This window comes from Scatophagus argus, chromosome 10 (assembly GCF_020382885.2).
Source record: "Scatophagus argus isolate fScaArg1 chromosome 10, fScaArg1.pri, whole genome shotgun sequence".
Taxonomy (NCBI): Eukaryota; Metazoa; Chordata; class Actinopteri; family Scatophagidae; genus Scatophagus; species Scatophagus argus.
Genome location: NC_058502.1, coordinates 13,585,728 through 13,601,200, shown reverse-complemented (window position 1 = coordinate 13,601,200; position 15,473 = coordinate 13,585,728). Strand labels below are relative to the sequence as shown.

The following is a 15,473-nucleotide window of genomic DNA, read 5'->3' as shown; positions in this document are numbered from 1 at the left end:
AGCCTAGTTGCCATGGACTGTTTCACACTTTGCTTCATAATGCAAATGGATAAAAGGAGCAGGGGCATGCCATTGAAGTGAAACATTAATAAAAACAAAAAAAAAAACAAAAAACAGATATCAGTTTTCATAACTGGATGAAACCGATGGTGACCTGGTGATTATTTTATTCTCAGAGCTCAGGGCGTTTTTTTATTTTTATATTATTATTTAAAGTAAACTTTCTTAATACTGTATCTTTTAACACTTATTTACACTATTAGTGCTGAAATAAATACTTCAAGACATCTAAGAAGTAGCTTGCTGGGGGAGAGAAGCACATTAATTGCCCTGTTTTGCACCGTACAATATAGTTCTGTGGAGATGTGGAACTTTATCTAAAAAGTTGTAGTAGAATCTGAACCAGACCTCATTACTTTAATCATCCCAGCTGCTGTGAATCAGTGTGGGAGGAGGAGGCTGGTTGTTATTTTGACTGAAGCACCCTCCGTTTGTATCAAGCAACAAGTGCCCCAGCCCTTCAAACAGTAGGTGCTTGGGTGGAGGACATTACAAACTGCAAACAACAAAGTGATGACGATGGTGGCAAAGTGCTGTTGAGGAGAGAAAAACTGGACAAAAAGCATCGACTCTGCCACTTCAGAAAATATCTACTTTCTACTTTCCTGTTCTCTCAACATCCGAGAGCGAGTTCGTACTTAAGACACGTCTTCCACTTTCTTCCAACATGTAACACTTGTGAAGCTCTAAACAAAGCACATAATTATCCTCCAGAGGATACGCGCTGTTATTATACTGCTACCAAGAATGCAAGCTGGTTGTTGCTTCTGCCTGTTTCAAAGGTTACAAAGTTTAACCTTTGACGTCAGGGAAGAATGAAATCCCTCTTTGCTGCACATCACTACCAGGGAGGTCAAGCTTTGCGCATAAAAAATATAAACGCTCAAGTCGCTGCACGTGTAATATGCAGAACAGATCCGACCTTGAGTCTGTCTGGCTTATATTTGTTGTCTTGTATGAACATATACAGAAACTGATTTTTTTTCCTGTGTTTCCTTTTTCCACACCAAGACAAATAAAATGATTTCATTTTTCATTTTCTTCAAACCCATTATTTTCATGATGAATTTGTCATTTCTGCTACCACCACCCAAGTAATGCTGCAAACGTCTGAATTTACTAACATCATTATATAGTATATTTAATAATCCAAGGAAAAATCCACGATCTTCACAATTACAAGGATATTAATGTTCGAAAGGATACCAGCTTCAATAAGCCATCTGTGCTGATACACGCCATGCAGTGTTTTAACAAAAGGTGATAATTGTTAATCGTCTGACGCATCGGGAGGTTAAGACTAAAATCAAAGCAAATAAGTTGTACAAAGCCGTTTGCCTAAAGAAGAGCTGCGTCCGCTCGCCACGTGCGATTTTCTGACATGTTGAGAGTTAGATTTTGTTTTCATAATTTTATAAATGCCAAGTATTTTCTGGTGATGTTTTTACTGCCTTCTTATCATCGTGGAAGGACAGGTTGACTCACAGTAGACCCTGACTCACTTAATGTACAATACATTTTCACTCGTTACTGTCTAATTCTACATTTTCTGGAAAAAGCAACAGTGTCTCCTGCTTCTCTCTGTCTTCTTTCCATACACCAAAAATGAGCAACGACAGAGGACAAAAGAAAAGCACAGGAAGGCAAAGGTGACTCACTGACTTCCTGCTCCCAGAGGACACCTCCACACCAAAGAGATGATTTCTATTAGACGATGAGCCAGTCTGAATCCACAAACAGTGGAGCCAATTATATGCACTTCTTACAAGAGATGGAGGAAAAACAAGTGAGGCAGTGTCAGGCAGCATGGCAATTAAACCCACACAGGGCCTATGTTTTCTCCTCTTGCTAGCCTACCACTCAAACGCTAGATTTTTCAGTATGCCTGATCAAACAAATGAAATATTTCTCAAATATTATTACAGCGGGAGAGACACAGTCAAGACAGAACAAAGGGGCAATAGCAATAAATTCTCCTGGAACTTTTATCCACAGCATCGTGGAGACAAGACAAGACAATTGCAGCCTTCTTAACTTGAGTGAACCGACAACAACATGTTTTACTGCTGATGAGGGGCCTCGGGAGAGCAGGTTTGGTTGCGAGGTATCTAATTAAAGTTTACAGATTGGGTTGTTAAAGCTGTGAGAGACAAATACACACAATTCTGGTTTAGCTACTTCAAAACCTTTTAGTATAATTTAAATGGATTATTTATGATTTTTTATGTTTGAATTAATAAAATCTGGTTCTCGTTAAGATTTTTTTTTTTTTTTTTGAGTTTTGAAAAACAGCTTCATTGGCAACAACCTACTCCTGAGGGAAACGTCTGGCTCTTTCACAGCTAAATGCTAAATGTTATGTTCACCAGATAGCTGCTCATTGTGTCTGTAGGTATGCAGCATGTAGATCAGAGCTTTTTGGCTAAAAACACCTGCCTGTTGCTGCTGAAAATGAGGTTGATGAGAGTGAACCGTGAAGGAAAACTGAGCTGAAAGGGGCTAAAGTGCTAAACAAGTCAGATTTCATCATTACAGGGGAAATCTTCCACATTACATATTCATTTGATCCTTTGTTAATACAAAAATATTGATTTGTGAGGCTTCAGTGCTCAGTATAAATAACAATACTGGCCCTGTGATTCAGTCAAGGTTTGTTGAGTCACTGTGGGAGGCGCTGAGATGACATCTTCAGTATGTCAGTGGATTTTCTGAAAACCACCTAATCTCTTTGCAGATTTCAGAGACAGATATCTTATTAGGAGCATGCCGAGTGAGTATTCCATGTTAAGTGGTGGTCCTCATAATCAAGACGGGAGATGACTGGAGCCCTGATTAAATCTGACAAGACTTCAAATCAGCTCAGCTTTAAAAATGCCCTAAAGCTTTGTGCATTCATAGTCTTGGCTACTACTGTGTGCCAGATGTAAGGTCCAGCAAGGAAACAGATTAACTTATCAAGTGTGCATGTTTTTTTTAAATTACGATTATTATTATCATTATTATTGTTATTCCATGAGATTTCAACGCCCTACAGAGGACTAATTAAGTTTCAGTTAGTACATTTCATCCATATCTAACCTACAATGTCACCAGGACTCAGGCACTGTAGGTTTACACAACACAGCTCAGACTATTTTTCTTTTCATTCATTCATTCATTATTCATGATTCAATTTTCACTGAACATGAGAAAATTAATGGGAGGAAGTGGTTTGATTTATGAGCAGGGTCTGGTCCAACGTGAGCCCCCAACTGCTGGTAGGCCCATCTGCTCCCAGAACAAATCATACATGTAAGCACAGTGTAAGTAGCCATGATACGCACAGGAACAGCAAATGCATTTCTAATGATGGAACACCCTGCAGACATAAATTTTTGCAAGCATTTTAAACGATTTTTGGCTTGGGTTTACACGTTCTGATCTGAGATGAACTCTGCTGAAATCTATGACCGTTGCAAGATAAGAGTGTCCACATGCAAAAACGCTGGCTCGTTAATGAGCCTAAAAACCAAAGACAATAGATCATGGTGAGAGACAGTGGGACATAATGAGACGAGGGCAAACAAGCAGCATGCTCTTTGCAAAAAGGTAAAGGTATACAGAGAATATGGTTACACAATAAAATGGACAATGTGTCATTTTGTAGTGCTGCCAAATGACTGAGAAGGGCATCTGTGTGGGCAGCTTGTAAATCCCAACTACCCTTTGCCAAACAATCTTTTACATTAGCCACTTGTTTACTGGCCAGTTACGAAGCCGGAGAGAGGAAGTGATACATATTCATTGGATGCGGCCCTTCTTTAACTACAGCAGTTGTTCTTTTTGAATCCTGCTGACTCGATTTGAACTTCAAGCTGACATCCAAACAAAACAGTTTCATATGAGGCTGTGATGGCTTCGAGTCATTTTAGAAATGCACACCGCACAGATAATCTAAGTACAAGAGCTGCTTTTATCCTCCATCCGCTTTATTGTCACCATTATAGCATCCTTTCAGGGGCGACATCACAATAATTTCATCAGTCTTTGACTGACTGCTGTAACATGTCTCCTGGTGTGCATCACGTCTGTCTTTTTGCTTCCACACGGTTGAATATCCTTCAATGCCAAACTATTGTGACTCGTTAATAACTGCGGCACTTCACATTTAAACCATTGCAATAAAACTGGCATCAGTATTTTATCTCAAAGTGAACTGACTGTCCCTTTTTGTCCATTTTTGAAAAGTTTCCTTTATGGCCTTACGTTTTTAACGGCATTAGAAACACTCAATTCTCCATTTGGATGACATATGAAAAGCCTTCCTTGAAAAGGCTCTAACTATACTATTAAACTCCTGTTTTTGAACTCTCAATGACAAAGCCAACATCTGTTGCTCAAAAGGCACTATTTTGCAGGTTAGCCTTCTAATGAATGAAGAATGAGACCAAATCTCAGTCTGTTCAAAACAAGAGTGACGAGGACTAAAATGTCTCCTGTTGATTATGGTATGATGGGCTGTGTATCTTTTAAAATCATGAAAGGGAGCCTCATATAAGCTCTAACACACATCTGTGAGAAGAAACACCCACAGCGACCAATGGAGAATAAAGAGCACTGAGGTCTCCTGAACCTGGACAAAGCCACAGTGAAGTGTGGCTTCAATCTTTCCACTGCATCATTATCCTCAGTTAAACCATTCGACATATACAACAAACACACAACCTACACATTTTTTAAACTGTACACATAAATCCTGAAATGACTCTTACCACGTTGTGGGTCTGCGTTTGTCCAACGAGGATCAATATGTTTGAGCAGACTATTGATAAGCAGAAGTTGAGCAGGATGATGGATCGTTCAGAGCGGATGTATCTAAATAAAGTGACAAAAGCGAGCGGTTCAGCACATGTCTTCATTTTGGAATCAGATGAAATCATTCACCGTCACGTGGTTGCACCTCATGCTCTTAAAGTGTTTGCGGTTACCTCCATAGCACGGCATAGATCACTGCCAACGTGATCAAGGCGAGGCAAGACAGACCACAGCCAACTATCAGTGTCACAGATGGGACCCCTGAGTACTCCATGGTCTGTGGAGGAGACAGAGCAAGACGAAGCAGTCAGTGGGAGGTTGGATGTGGTTCATGGAGGACAGTAAACCTTTACTGTTTCCCAGAGATGGAACAAATAAAAACAACAACCACTGATCTGAATAGTCCACAGTGACTTCTTTAATGTATTGAGAGGTTTGAAGTGCACGCGTGGGCTTGAAGGTTGTTAAGACGCATGTCTAAAACTTTCCACCTGTCTACACTGGGAAATATATTACAAAACAGTGAAGCCAAGACACTAAAATGCAGTTTACAAATAGACAGCTTTTGCTGTCGTTTGCTTTTCCAGGCACATTTTGAAATCGTGTGAGCTGGCCAATCATGGGCCTGCAATTTGGAGAACACTGTAAGCTAATGTGGTTTCACACACTACATACACCAGCGATGAGGGGGTCATTACCAAGAAATCCACTTTTACGGCTACATTAGTGCTGTACGCTTATGGGCTGACAGAGCTGAAGGTAACAGTATAGATTTCTTCTTGCTATTTCAGTTCCTGCTGTATTAACGGAGAGGCTGCCATGTAAGTACTCTGTGTTCTCAATGTTAATTACTTCATATTCTCAAGACGTGACAGGCTCCTGATTCCTGATTTCAGTAATGAGAAGCCTCCCCCCACCAAAAGCAACATAATGTAAATGACAACTTTTATCTTTTTCCCTCACCAAATGTGACTGATCATAATAAGAGGAGACACACAATCATCGAGCATGCACACGCCCTCCCGCGTGCGCGCGCGCGCACAGAGTTATCTAAATCTATGTGCAAAGTAGAAATACCCCCCCCCCCCCGCCCCGAAAATCTCCCTTTACCTCTGAATTACTATTTAACGGGATTAGCACACCAAAGATTCAATTTCCATTCGCACCAGCACACACACACACACACACACACACACGCGCGCGCGCGTTTCTTCTTTACATTGGCCTATAAAACCCACAGTGAATAACAAATCAATAGCCTACTTACTATTTCTCTTGGTTGCTGAGCCAAAATGGCGAAGGTAGATACACGATCACATAAGCATTTTGTATGGGATGCATCTGTAAGCACCGTTTTACATCCCTTTGTGGACCAGGCTCCCCAAGAATCGTTCCTGCAAAGAAGAAGGCAGAGGCAGTTTAGAGGTTTAATTCCAGCGGTGGCACGACTTCACGGGACTTATCGACATCGCTCCGTGGTTTTTACTTATTTTCTTATTTGAATCGAGAGAGCTATACAGCGCTATATGCTGTTACATTAAAAAAAAAGAATGGGGGGGCGAACAGCCACACATCGACACGGCTCTTGTGTGGCTACAAGCAGCATTTCAGCTGGAAGCAGATAGAGAGGCAGAGACACGGAGGAGGGGGAGGACGCACGGAGCTGTCCAAGCAGACCGGTGCTGATTGATTCGCTATACGCAGATAAACACCAAGCAGCTGATAGCAAAACACCATCACACCTTCATAAGGCTTAGAGATAAGAGCGTTTATATTTACCTGTATGTCTTTATGCGTGGTTTTCTTTTCCGCTAGATGTTCCCCCCCCCCACAAACGACTGTATTCCTTTTTTCCCTTCTCAATGCCCCGTTATCCCGTCTTTTTCCTTTTCGGTTGTTTCTTTTTTTTTCGCCCCGCTCAACTGTTTTAATTAGCAGCGTTTGAATGCTTCCTTAGGGGGATTTTCACCCTGGAAACGGTGGACAGATTGATACTCTGTTCCTCTGTGCTGGCGTGAGAGGGGGAGGCTGATACAATGGGAAAAGAAGCGCACGCTGTCGCAGGGTCTGTTCATTCGGTTGCGAGTCAAATGATATAACGGTTATGAATGGTGTTTTTGGATTATTCCTGAAAATCATTCTATACGAAAGTTGTCGTTCCTCGGCGTAAATCGTTTTGCAAAAAGCACTGCAGAACTAATACCACCCCGCGGAAGCAGCGCGAATGGTTGCAGCCGGTCCCCACTTCACAGCACAAGCAGGTGAAATGAAAGGAGCGCTTCTCTTCCATTTGTCATTCGCCCCCACTCTATTTCAATTTCCCGATAAAAATCATCCGCGTTGTTTAAGTGCCTCATGTGCAGACTTTATGGATACGAACACGGCGACGTGGCTGTGCTGGGGTCAGTCTCTGCCGCAGCACATAAACTGATATTAAGATTCGTGTCACAACACACTCAAGCAAACACCTGTTGTCCTGCAAGACACCTTGCTGTCTACTTACTCTCTAGCGTCCCACTCATTTAAAAACACGCGTGGACACAAAATTTATACCGCCGATTTAGAAAAATACGCAGCGTAGTTGTTGATTTGCGTGTCCAGGTGGCCTCTGCTGTGTGAAGCAATCCTGCTTTGTCATTTGATCAATATGGCAGCAATATGTATTATTCCTGGAAGGGACTGTGGAGCCAACTGCAAATTTCCAACCAAGCAGTCTGGGATGTATTTACACAATAATGCAACAAGTGTGTTGTGACTGTTTTGCGCAAAGAAAAAAAAAAACTGACGCATGTTTTTGATTTGCTGCTTCTCACGTAGCCATTTCGACCCATAAACTGCGACATGAGTATCACATTAGGGAGTTATAAATTATCCAAATGCAGAGAACAACAAATCTGGATAAATGACCCTGTCAGGGTTGATATATAAAGCACACATGTTCTCTGGAAGAAGCATCTCACAGTAGCCACAGCTGGAGCCCTCAGTCACGTCTTCAAAGTACAAGGTGGATTCACCATTCAGCTGGTTTAAAGGATTTCTTTGATGGCTTCAGAAAGGAACGTTCAAACACTGATATTTCATGATAATTACTAAAAGCTAAGTTTGCTCTTTTTCAACAAGTCTTTACAAGCGGAGCTCTATTGAGCGGCACTAAATAATATGAATAAAACAGGGACTGTACAACCTTTTCCAGGGACTTGGATGGCACCAGAAATGTTTTAAGACATTGTATATTTTAAGATGCCTTTAACCTTGAGGCCAAGTGAGTACATGAGGGAAAGAAAACGTGACCAGGATGGCTAAAGCTGAAGAATCTGTGTGTGGAGTAAAGAAGGGGGGCTTACATCGCTGTACGATCTCCATTCATGACCTCAAGCCACGGTACTGATGGTAGCCCAAAGCAGTTTCAAAAGTTAAAGAACTTGTTGGACATTTTTTGTGACTATATGGCACAACTTTCCCAGAAACAGAAAACTGTGCACAATAACGCCTCAATGAAAGCATTGTTGGTTGCAGATTTTCATCAGTCGAGGAGTCTGAGTTTCCAGTTGTCAGACAAAGATAAATGTTGGTTTCTCCCTGCATTGGACTACGTATGAGCCCAATGAGAAGTCGAGCAAGTTCTTCAGAAGTGTAACTTGTAGGGAGATGTTTCTGTGCTTAGTCATACATGATGAAAAACAGCACTTTGAATGCATCTTTTAATAGCAGATGGGCCTTCTATTGTAGCACACGGAGAGGGCAGAGAGAAGGTCCACGATGTGGCTGCTGGGTGACCGCCAAGCATCACACCCTTTCAAACAGCTGCCCGTTTGAGATTGCCCTTTGCCTACGGCAGTGTACCATTCTCAAAACATGATTGTTAAGATTCAGAAGCAATCCCGCTCTCCGATGCACACTTTCTTGTGATGAGACTGATGGCATGAGTGATGTCTCTGCTTCTTCAAAACTTTTGCGATGAATCCACGGCTCCCCCGGTGAGGACTTTATCCTCAGCATGAAACATTCCTAACTTTTGACTTTCTAGATGTTTGCTTCTCTTTTGTGCCAGTGACAGAAGCTGACTGTAGAACATCCCTGACTGGGGATTTATGTACTTTATGTCTGATATGTTTGTCTGACCTTATCTGGGCTCGGCGGCCTGAGAATACGAAATGTCCCCGAGAGACAGTGTCAGCGTTGATGTTAACCACAGAGAGACTGGTGTTGTGACATTCATCGTATACCCTCTGCTGACCACTCTCTCCATCCCTGTAGTGATGTATTGACAATTTTGTGCTGAAACTTCCAGGATTGAAATATGTGACAGAATTTGAAAGTGCTCCAATTTGAACATATTTAGGTGTCAGGATGCAAGATAAGTGACAGCACGGTGACATAAAAAGTCGACAAAGACTTTGCTGAAATGCACAGAAAGACAGTTGCTCAAAAGTCCAATTAGGTTGGCGTTTCTTGCTTGACTTTGACAGATTGAGTTCCTCTAGCCATACAGATCTTATTACTAAACCCATAACTTATCCAGATGTCCAAGCAGTGCACTTGTGAGTCATACAGTGAAGCTCTGTAGCCTCATGGTTGTCCAGCTAAACAAGCTGGTGCCTCTGTATAAACCAAAGAGGAGATGCAGTTTTTCTTTTAGCCTGTGTTGTTCTTATGTCAGTCATCTTTGCACGTAAGACTGCTTTGCTCACCATTTAGTATTTTCTCAGCAGCTGGGGATAAGAGTCCAAAAATCTCTTTAAATACATTGCATGCCCACATCAGATTAACCGGGCACTGCACTGGGGGTTTAAAGAGTGCCTTAGGTGATGCACTTCAGGCAATTTTATAAATTCTTGAAAGACTAGCACACAATGACGGGCAGAGGAGGGTGGGAGCAGTGCTGGGAAATCATTCCATCTATCTCTGATCTCTTGATGACGAGCAATTTACTTCAGCCTGTGAGCCACACTGTGTGTGATAACTGAGTGAAGATGACTGAAAAACGAGGGCATACTTTTATGTAGCAAGAAAAAGGACTGCTTAATTGCTTAATTTAAAGCTAAAAATGGCAACAACTGATGACATGTGAATCCTGCCCTCCCGCATATGAATCAACCCCACAAGTTGGTCGCTCCGTATTTAGCAGTATATAAATCCATTAATTAAATCAGCTATCAGAGCACCATCACAGAGCTGGGCTTTTACTTCACGTGCTACTTCAGGGTGCACATGTGATTTACTCCAACTCAGATCCTGGCCTGCCACACACACAAACACAGCAAATACCTCATGCTGAGAAATAATATATGGTTAGCGTCTTCATCAGTCCATTATGAGTCCTCGTTGCAGTGAAGCTTACCATTACTGTAAACATTGCCGATATTATTAGCTGCTTCTACCGGCTGCCAACATCCTTTCACAATGTGCACATATCACTGCACAGTGGACAAGTAGTCCCGGGCAAAACCTGAAGTGGTTGAATTTCATCATAAGTTAATCCACCCAGAAGTAAAGAATACAACACTCTCACCATCACTGTTTCCCCATCTGCAAAACTAAAAACAAGAAAAAGAAGCTTCCCGCATGGTTTCCCGGGATTAAATCTGATCAAGTGTGAGTCTGTGGAGCAAAAGCGTATATTTGAGGGTCTATGATGTGGAAAAGGTTGACAACTGCTGATGTGAAAATGTCATAGAAGCTTGACGTCAAGGAAGGAAATCATTAGAGAGCACTTTCAACAGAATTTTAACACAGGAATGGAAGCTAAAATCAAACACAGAAAGACGAAACTGGAGATGTGGATTTAGAGCTCTAAATATGTTATCACCTGCTGCAGATGTATTGGTTACACAACTTGTTGAACTTCTTCAGTAGCTCTAAGCTTAAAGAGGTTTATTAGTGTAATACAATTGTCTCTAAAATTAAATCCTGTATGTAATGGCCTATGCTGTTACTACCATGTGGGTAAATATAGGTTTCTTAATATGTTAAACTGCTTATTTTTTAAAAAAAAAAAAAAAAAAGAAAGAAAAAAAAAAACCCAAAACTAAACTAAACATCAGAAATATGAGCCATGCCATCTGGAGCCATGTCAGGCACATATCGTTTGATGTTTAAGAAAATGTGTAAAAATGTTTAAGAATCCAGGTGATGGAGAACAAGATCTTGAAAAAAATGTTTCTCTTGGTTCTTCAGATTTCGTTGTGGTGGGTGTTTGACGTGGCCTGCTTGGCTCCAGTCCATCACCTCCAGATGTGCGTGAAATGTGAAGCTGCAACAGCTGCTTCTCACACCTTGACACGTAAATGATTCATAAGCTTTGATTCCACAGGAGGTAGTGCGTTTCACAGTGTGAACTATGGAGCACTGTGTAATATGAGATCTAACATATTGAGAGAAGTCATAAATTACAACATTTTACTACTAATCAGTTCATGTAATGTATTTCTGTTATGACAGTTCAAAGTGCTGTTGTGTTTCTTTGCTTTCTACCATCATAGTTCATTCTAATTAGTACTTGGTGTTGTTAAGTCTTGTTATTGGATGTTGCCTCCTTCAGTTTTTTCTTTTTTTTAAATTATATCCCTTGGGCTGTTATTATTTAGTGGACTTGCATGTTTTGCTGAGTAAATCATCTCAACTGACTCAAGTAGAAACTGTGTGATTTGAAAAGAGGGAAACACTTAATCCTTAATCCTGAGTTTCAGCACTGCAGTTATGGCAAATGTGTCACACATCCTTGGCCATAAAGACTACAATCTGTTTTGTTATACTGCACCGTAAAAGGAAACTCCATTTAATACCTTCAATGGCATCGTAGTAATAATATAATGTATTACTTTTAGAGAGCTTTAGAGAGGAACCAAAAGGATTAAACAAGGGGAAATAAATCTCAAAAAGTACGAAACAGGTATAATAAATACGGCAGTCGGTGAGAAGGCTCTGTGTTGTAAGAAGACCTTTTAAAGAGGGGTCAACATGCAGTTAATCCTGATGTGGAAAGTCGTTTCAGGTTCTACAAGCCCTTAATGATGTAGGTCGTCCTCCTCAGTTTAAGGTTTGGCCTCTATAAGACTGCTGGATAATCAGAGAGGGGATGCTAAAACATCTGGGATTATAAGGCCTGAAAGACACACATATGGCTTTCCATGCACTGCTTTACAAGGACTCAGGAGATTTTCTAAGCATGGGGAACGCCAAAAGGATAGAACTAGTAATTACAATACTCATAACAAGATTAATGAATCTTTTCCAAACTATTCAAAGAAAGATGACTTTTAAAATCACTGGGTTCATGTTTTTCCCTTGGCACAGTGGTGGGATATTGGTAAGTTCAGGTGGGTTTGACAACCGGAAATATTGACATTTGAAAGAGTAATAAAAGTGTATGCATCTGGCCTGTTTACACTTGGTGCTGTGGAGCTGCAGGCATGAGAGTACATTAAAAAGAAAAGATATTGGCTGTCTGGGTGCCCTTGTGCTTTATTTTTCACCACACATGAAGAGCTGCATACTAGCAAGATTATTTACTTCTTTGCTTGTTATTTTCTTCACCATTATAAAGGTAATCACCGAGCCGGATATGTGCAGCAGGCTACCCTTCAGTGCTCTGGGTTACAAAACTAAAACATGAGACTTCCAAAAAGCGCACAACATTAAATGCATTCCAGACCTTTGGTTCATGTGAAACCCACAGCAGTAGTTTTGATAGGTTAGTTATTTTGCTTATTTCACTTTCAAAGAACTAAATGAAGATTTCTTAGAAACTAATTATCTTGCAAATACTTGTTGAGTTGATGCAGAAAAGGATCTGTTGTATTGTTTGTATTGACATGAATTAGCATCTTCCTCTTTTAAGACAGTGGTGGAAGTTGTACAAAACTAAGGAATAAAAAGTGCAAAATGTAGTGAAGTATAGCATGAACTGAAACTAGTCAAAGTACCTCAAGTATAATACTTGAGTAAATGTATTTAGTCGGTTATCAATTCAAGTATCAAGATACTATCTATGGGGATGTTGTAGTCTCAAAAAACAGAAATCATTAAAAAAAAATTAAATGACTCGTTAATGTTGAGAAAGAATTGCCCAATTGAAATGTATCCATTCAGTTCACTTCATGTTGCAAAATGTGGGCAGAGGGACAAGAACAGAAAGCCAGGAAGGAACTGAACAAAGTATGGACTCTATCACAACATTAAAGTACAGCGAGAACCACAAGAATCTGTGAGCTTCTGTTGCATTTGCTCTGGCGGACAGAGTTGCTTCTGTCCTGCTTTGAGGGGGGCCAATCGCAGCCTTTTAGCTAATATGTGGTAGGTTTGATACGATGACTGACAGAGAAGCAGTCACCGGTCCAGATTTGAAAAGTCACACATTGCTCTGATTGGTTGTTGGTCTATCCAGTTGTGTCCAGGCTGCAGGTCCACCCAGACCCAACAAACACAGAACAAACTGTCAAATTAGGCAGCACTGATCAAATATGGATCAAGATTCTGTTGCTGGATTTCCCACCTCAAATGTTTTCAGAAACACATTTTAATGAACTGTCTAGCTGTAATGGGCGGCACGGTGGTGCAGTGGTTAGCACTGTCGCCTCATAGCAAGAGGTTCGAATCCCGGTCTCGGCCCTTCTATGTGGAGTTTGCATGTTCTCCCTGTGCCTGCGTGGGTTTTCTCCGGGTACTCTGGCTTCCTCCCACAATACCAAAAACATGCACATTAGGTTAATTGGCTGCTCTAAATTGCCCCTAAGTGTGAGTGTGAGAGTGTGTGGTTGTTTGTCTTTGTGTGTTGGCCCTGCGATTGACTGGCGACCAGTCCAGGGTGTACCCTGCCTCTCGCCCGTAGTCAGCTGGGATAGGCTCCAGCCCCCCCGCGACCCTGACGGATAAGCGGTATAGAAAATGGATGGATGGATGGATGTCTAGCTGTAATTTGACAATGTTGGTTCCCGGAGGTTCCAGATGAACATGCACATGATATTTAGTCTGGAGATGCCAGGCTAAAGCTACAGCTTTGTAGTGATGAACAGCATATTCGGCCCTCCCAGGCGATTACATAAAAGGACAAATCACAGCTTTTGTTGCGTTGTCACATGAGCAGCAGAGACTCAGGTGTGGCAGCAGTCTCAGTTCTACAGCTTTGACTGTAGCTGTCTCCAGCGTTCAGCTCAGTGTTCACATATTCTGTATGTGGACCACAGCGAGTTGGTGTGATGGGCAGCACAGAGGACACAGCGCTCCACTTGTGAGCAACATTTTCATTCTGCTAATTGTTACAGTGAGCACCCTCATTCGCTTTGAACCAACATGGCTGACAGATGGCATATTACCCCCTTAACGAGTCCTGAGAGTGGCTGCTATTGTGTAATCGGACGAGCCAACTGTTTGAAATGAACATGATAATCATACCACGGACTCATTTGGTGGTGGTCTGATTAAAATGACTTGGTGTGGATCAGGAAAAAGAAAAAGATGATATGAAACACTTGGTCTGTGAAAGTCAGAGAAAGAGAATGGAGCAGAGTTGTCCCAGTTGTATCTTTGCTGGTCAAAAATAGACCAGTTGCCCTCAAATACCATGATAGAGGGCAGACCATGCACATTTAGATGCTATTTCAAAATAAAAATAACCACCTCACCTAAGCTGTTACCTCAGCTGCTTCATCCACAGCTGTTGTTAGGTTTCCCCTCATAAAGCAAAGCTGAGGTCCACAATACTTCCAGCAACTGATCATCAAACTCCAATAACATACACAAATACACACATATAAATAATTAGTATCTACATATTGTGGGGCTGTGTTGTCACATGTTATTCAGTAATGTGCTATATGTCATTATTTCTGTTTTAGAAAAATATTAACTTAAACCATTAATGTATCTCAAAACAAGACTCTTTCTGTATCTTTTATCCCAATAACACCAGTCACTGAGAGGCAATCGAAACACATGCATGTATTGACCAATGGGGGAAGCAAACGCGCCTTGACCAGCTACTGTACTTTATCAGAAATGCAACAGAAGGAGAGCAACTAGTGTGCCTGTATGCAGCACACGAACACACACACACACACACAAAAACATGGACTGAGAGGACTCGCCACATTCAACAACTTGTCCTCTCAACACGTTCAATGAGTGCATGCATCGTTTCCTGTGAATCCCTTGTGCAATTCTGTGTGCAATTTGAATCCTGCACAGGAAAAACAGACTTCAGTTAAAGCATGCAAATACACTGAACGGCTATGGCTCGAAAAATGTTAGCCATAAACAGTATTAAAAACAGGATTTGCTGTAATGAAAACTTTAAGGCGTATTGCTGTAAATAATTTAACAGCTATCAGCTTCCCTTTTTCAGTGTAATTAGAAAATAGCTGCCTCTCAGCTAAAGCGGTGCCTCGCTGCAAAGTAACGGAAAAAGTTGACTTTCTCCAGATGGAAAAGCTCTGGCAACTTTTGATTTTATCAAGTGTCACTGTGACAAGAACATTGCTATAAAATGTTAACCGTGCAGACTGAAAATCATTCCACTACAAACAAGGTGACATGAGTTCCCCTTAAGGAGTCTCTCAATGCCAAAATCGGGGGAAAAATGTCGCAACTATTAAGAATATGTACGATAAACAATTCAGAAA

At 41.2% G+C, this 15,473-nt stretch overlaps 1 protein-coding gene across 5 annotated transcripts in view; it reads right to left on the bottom strand.

Annotated features, from left to right (window-relative positions):
- Positions 1–15,473, bottom strand: part of adgrb3 (adhesion G protein-coupled receptor B3) — a 108,872-nt gene that overhangs the window by 13,756 nt on the left and 79,643 nt on the right. For all 5 annotated transcript variants that reach the window (XM_046402178.1, XM_046402181.1, XM_046402180.1 and 2 more), the window contains exons 17-19: positions 6,122–6,248; positions 5,028–5,131; positions 4,812–4,914 (exon numbers count right to left, since the gene is read on the bottom strand). In XM_046402178.1, the coding sequence (XP_046258134.1) occupies positions 4,812–4,914; positions 5,028–5,131; positions 6,122–6,248 (334 nt within the window). The remainder of the gene's footprint in view (positions 1–4,811; positions 4,915–5,027; positions 5,132–6,121; positions 6,249–15,473) is intronic.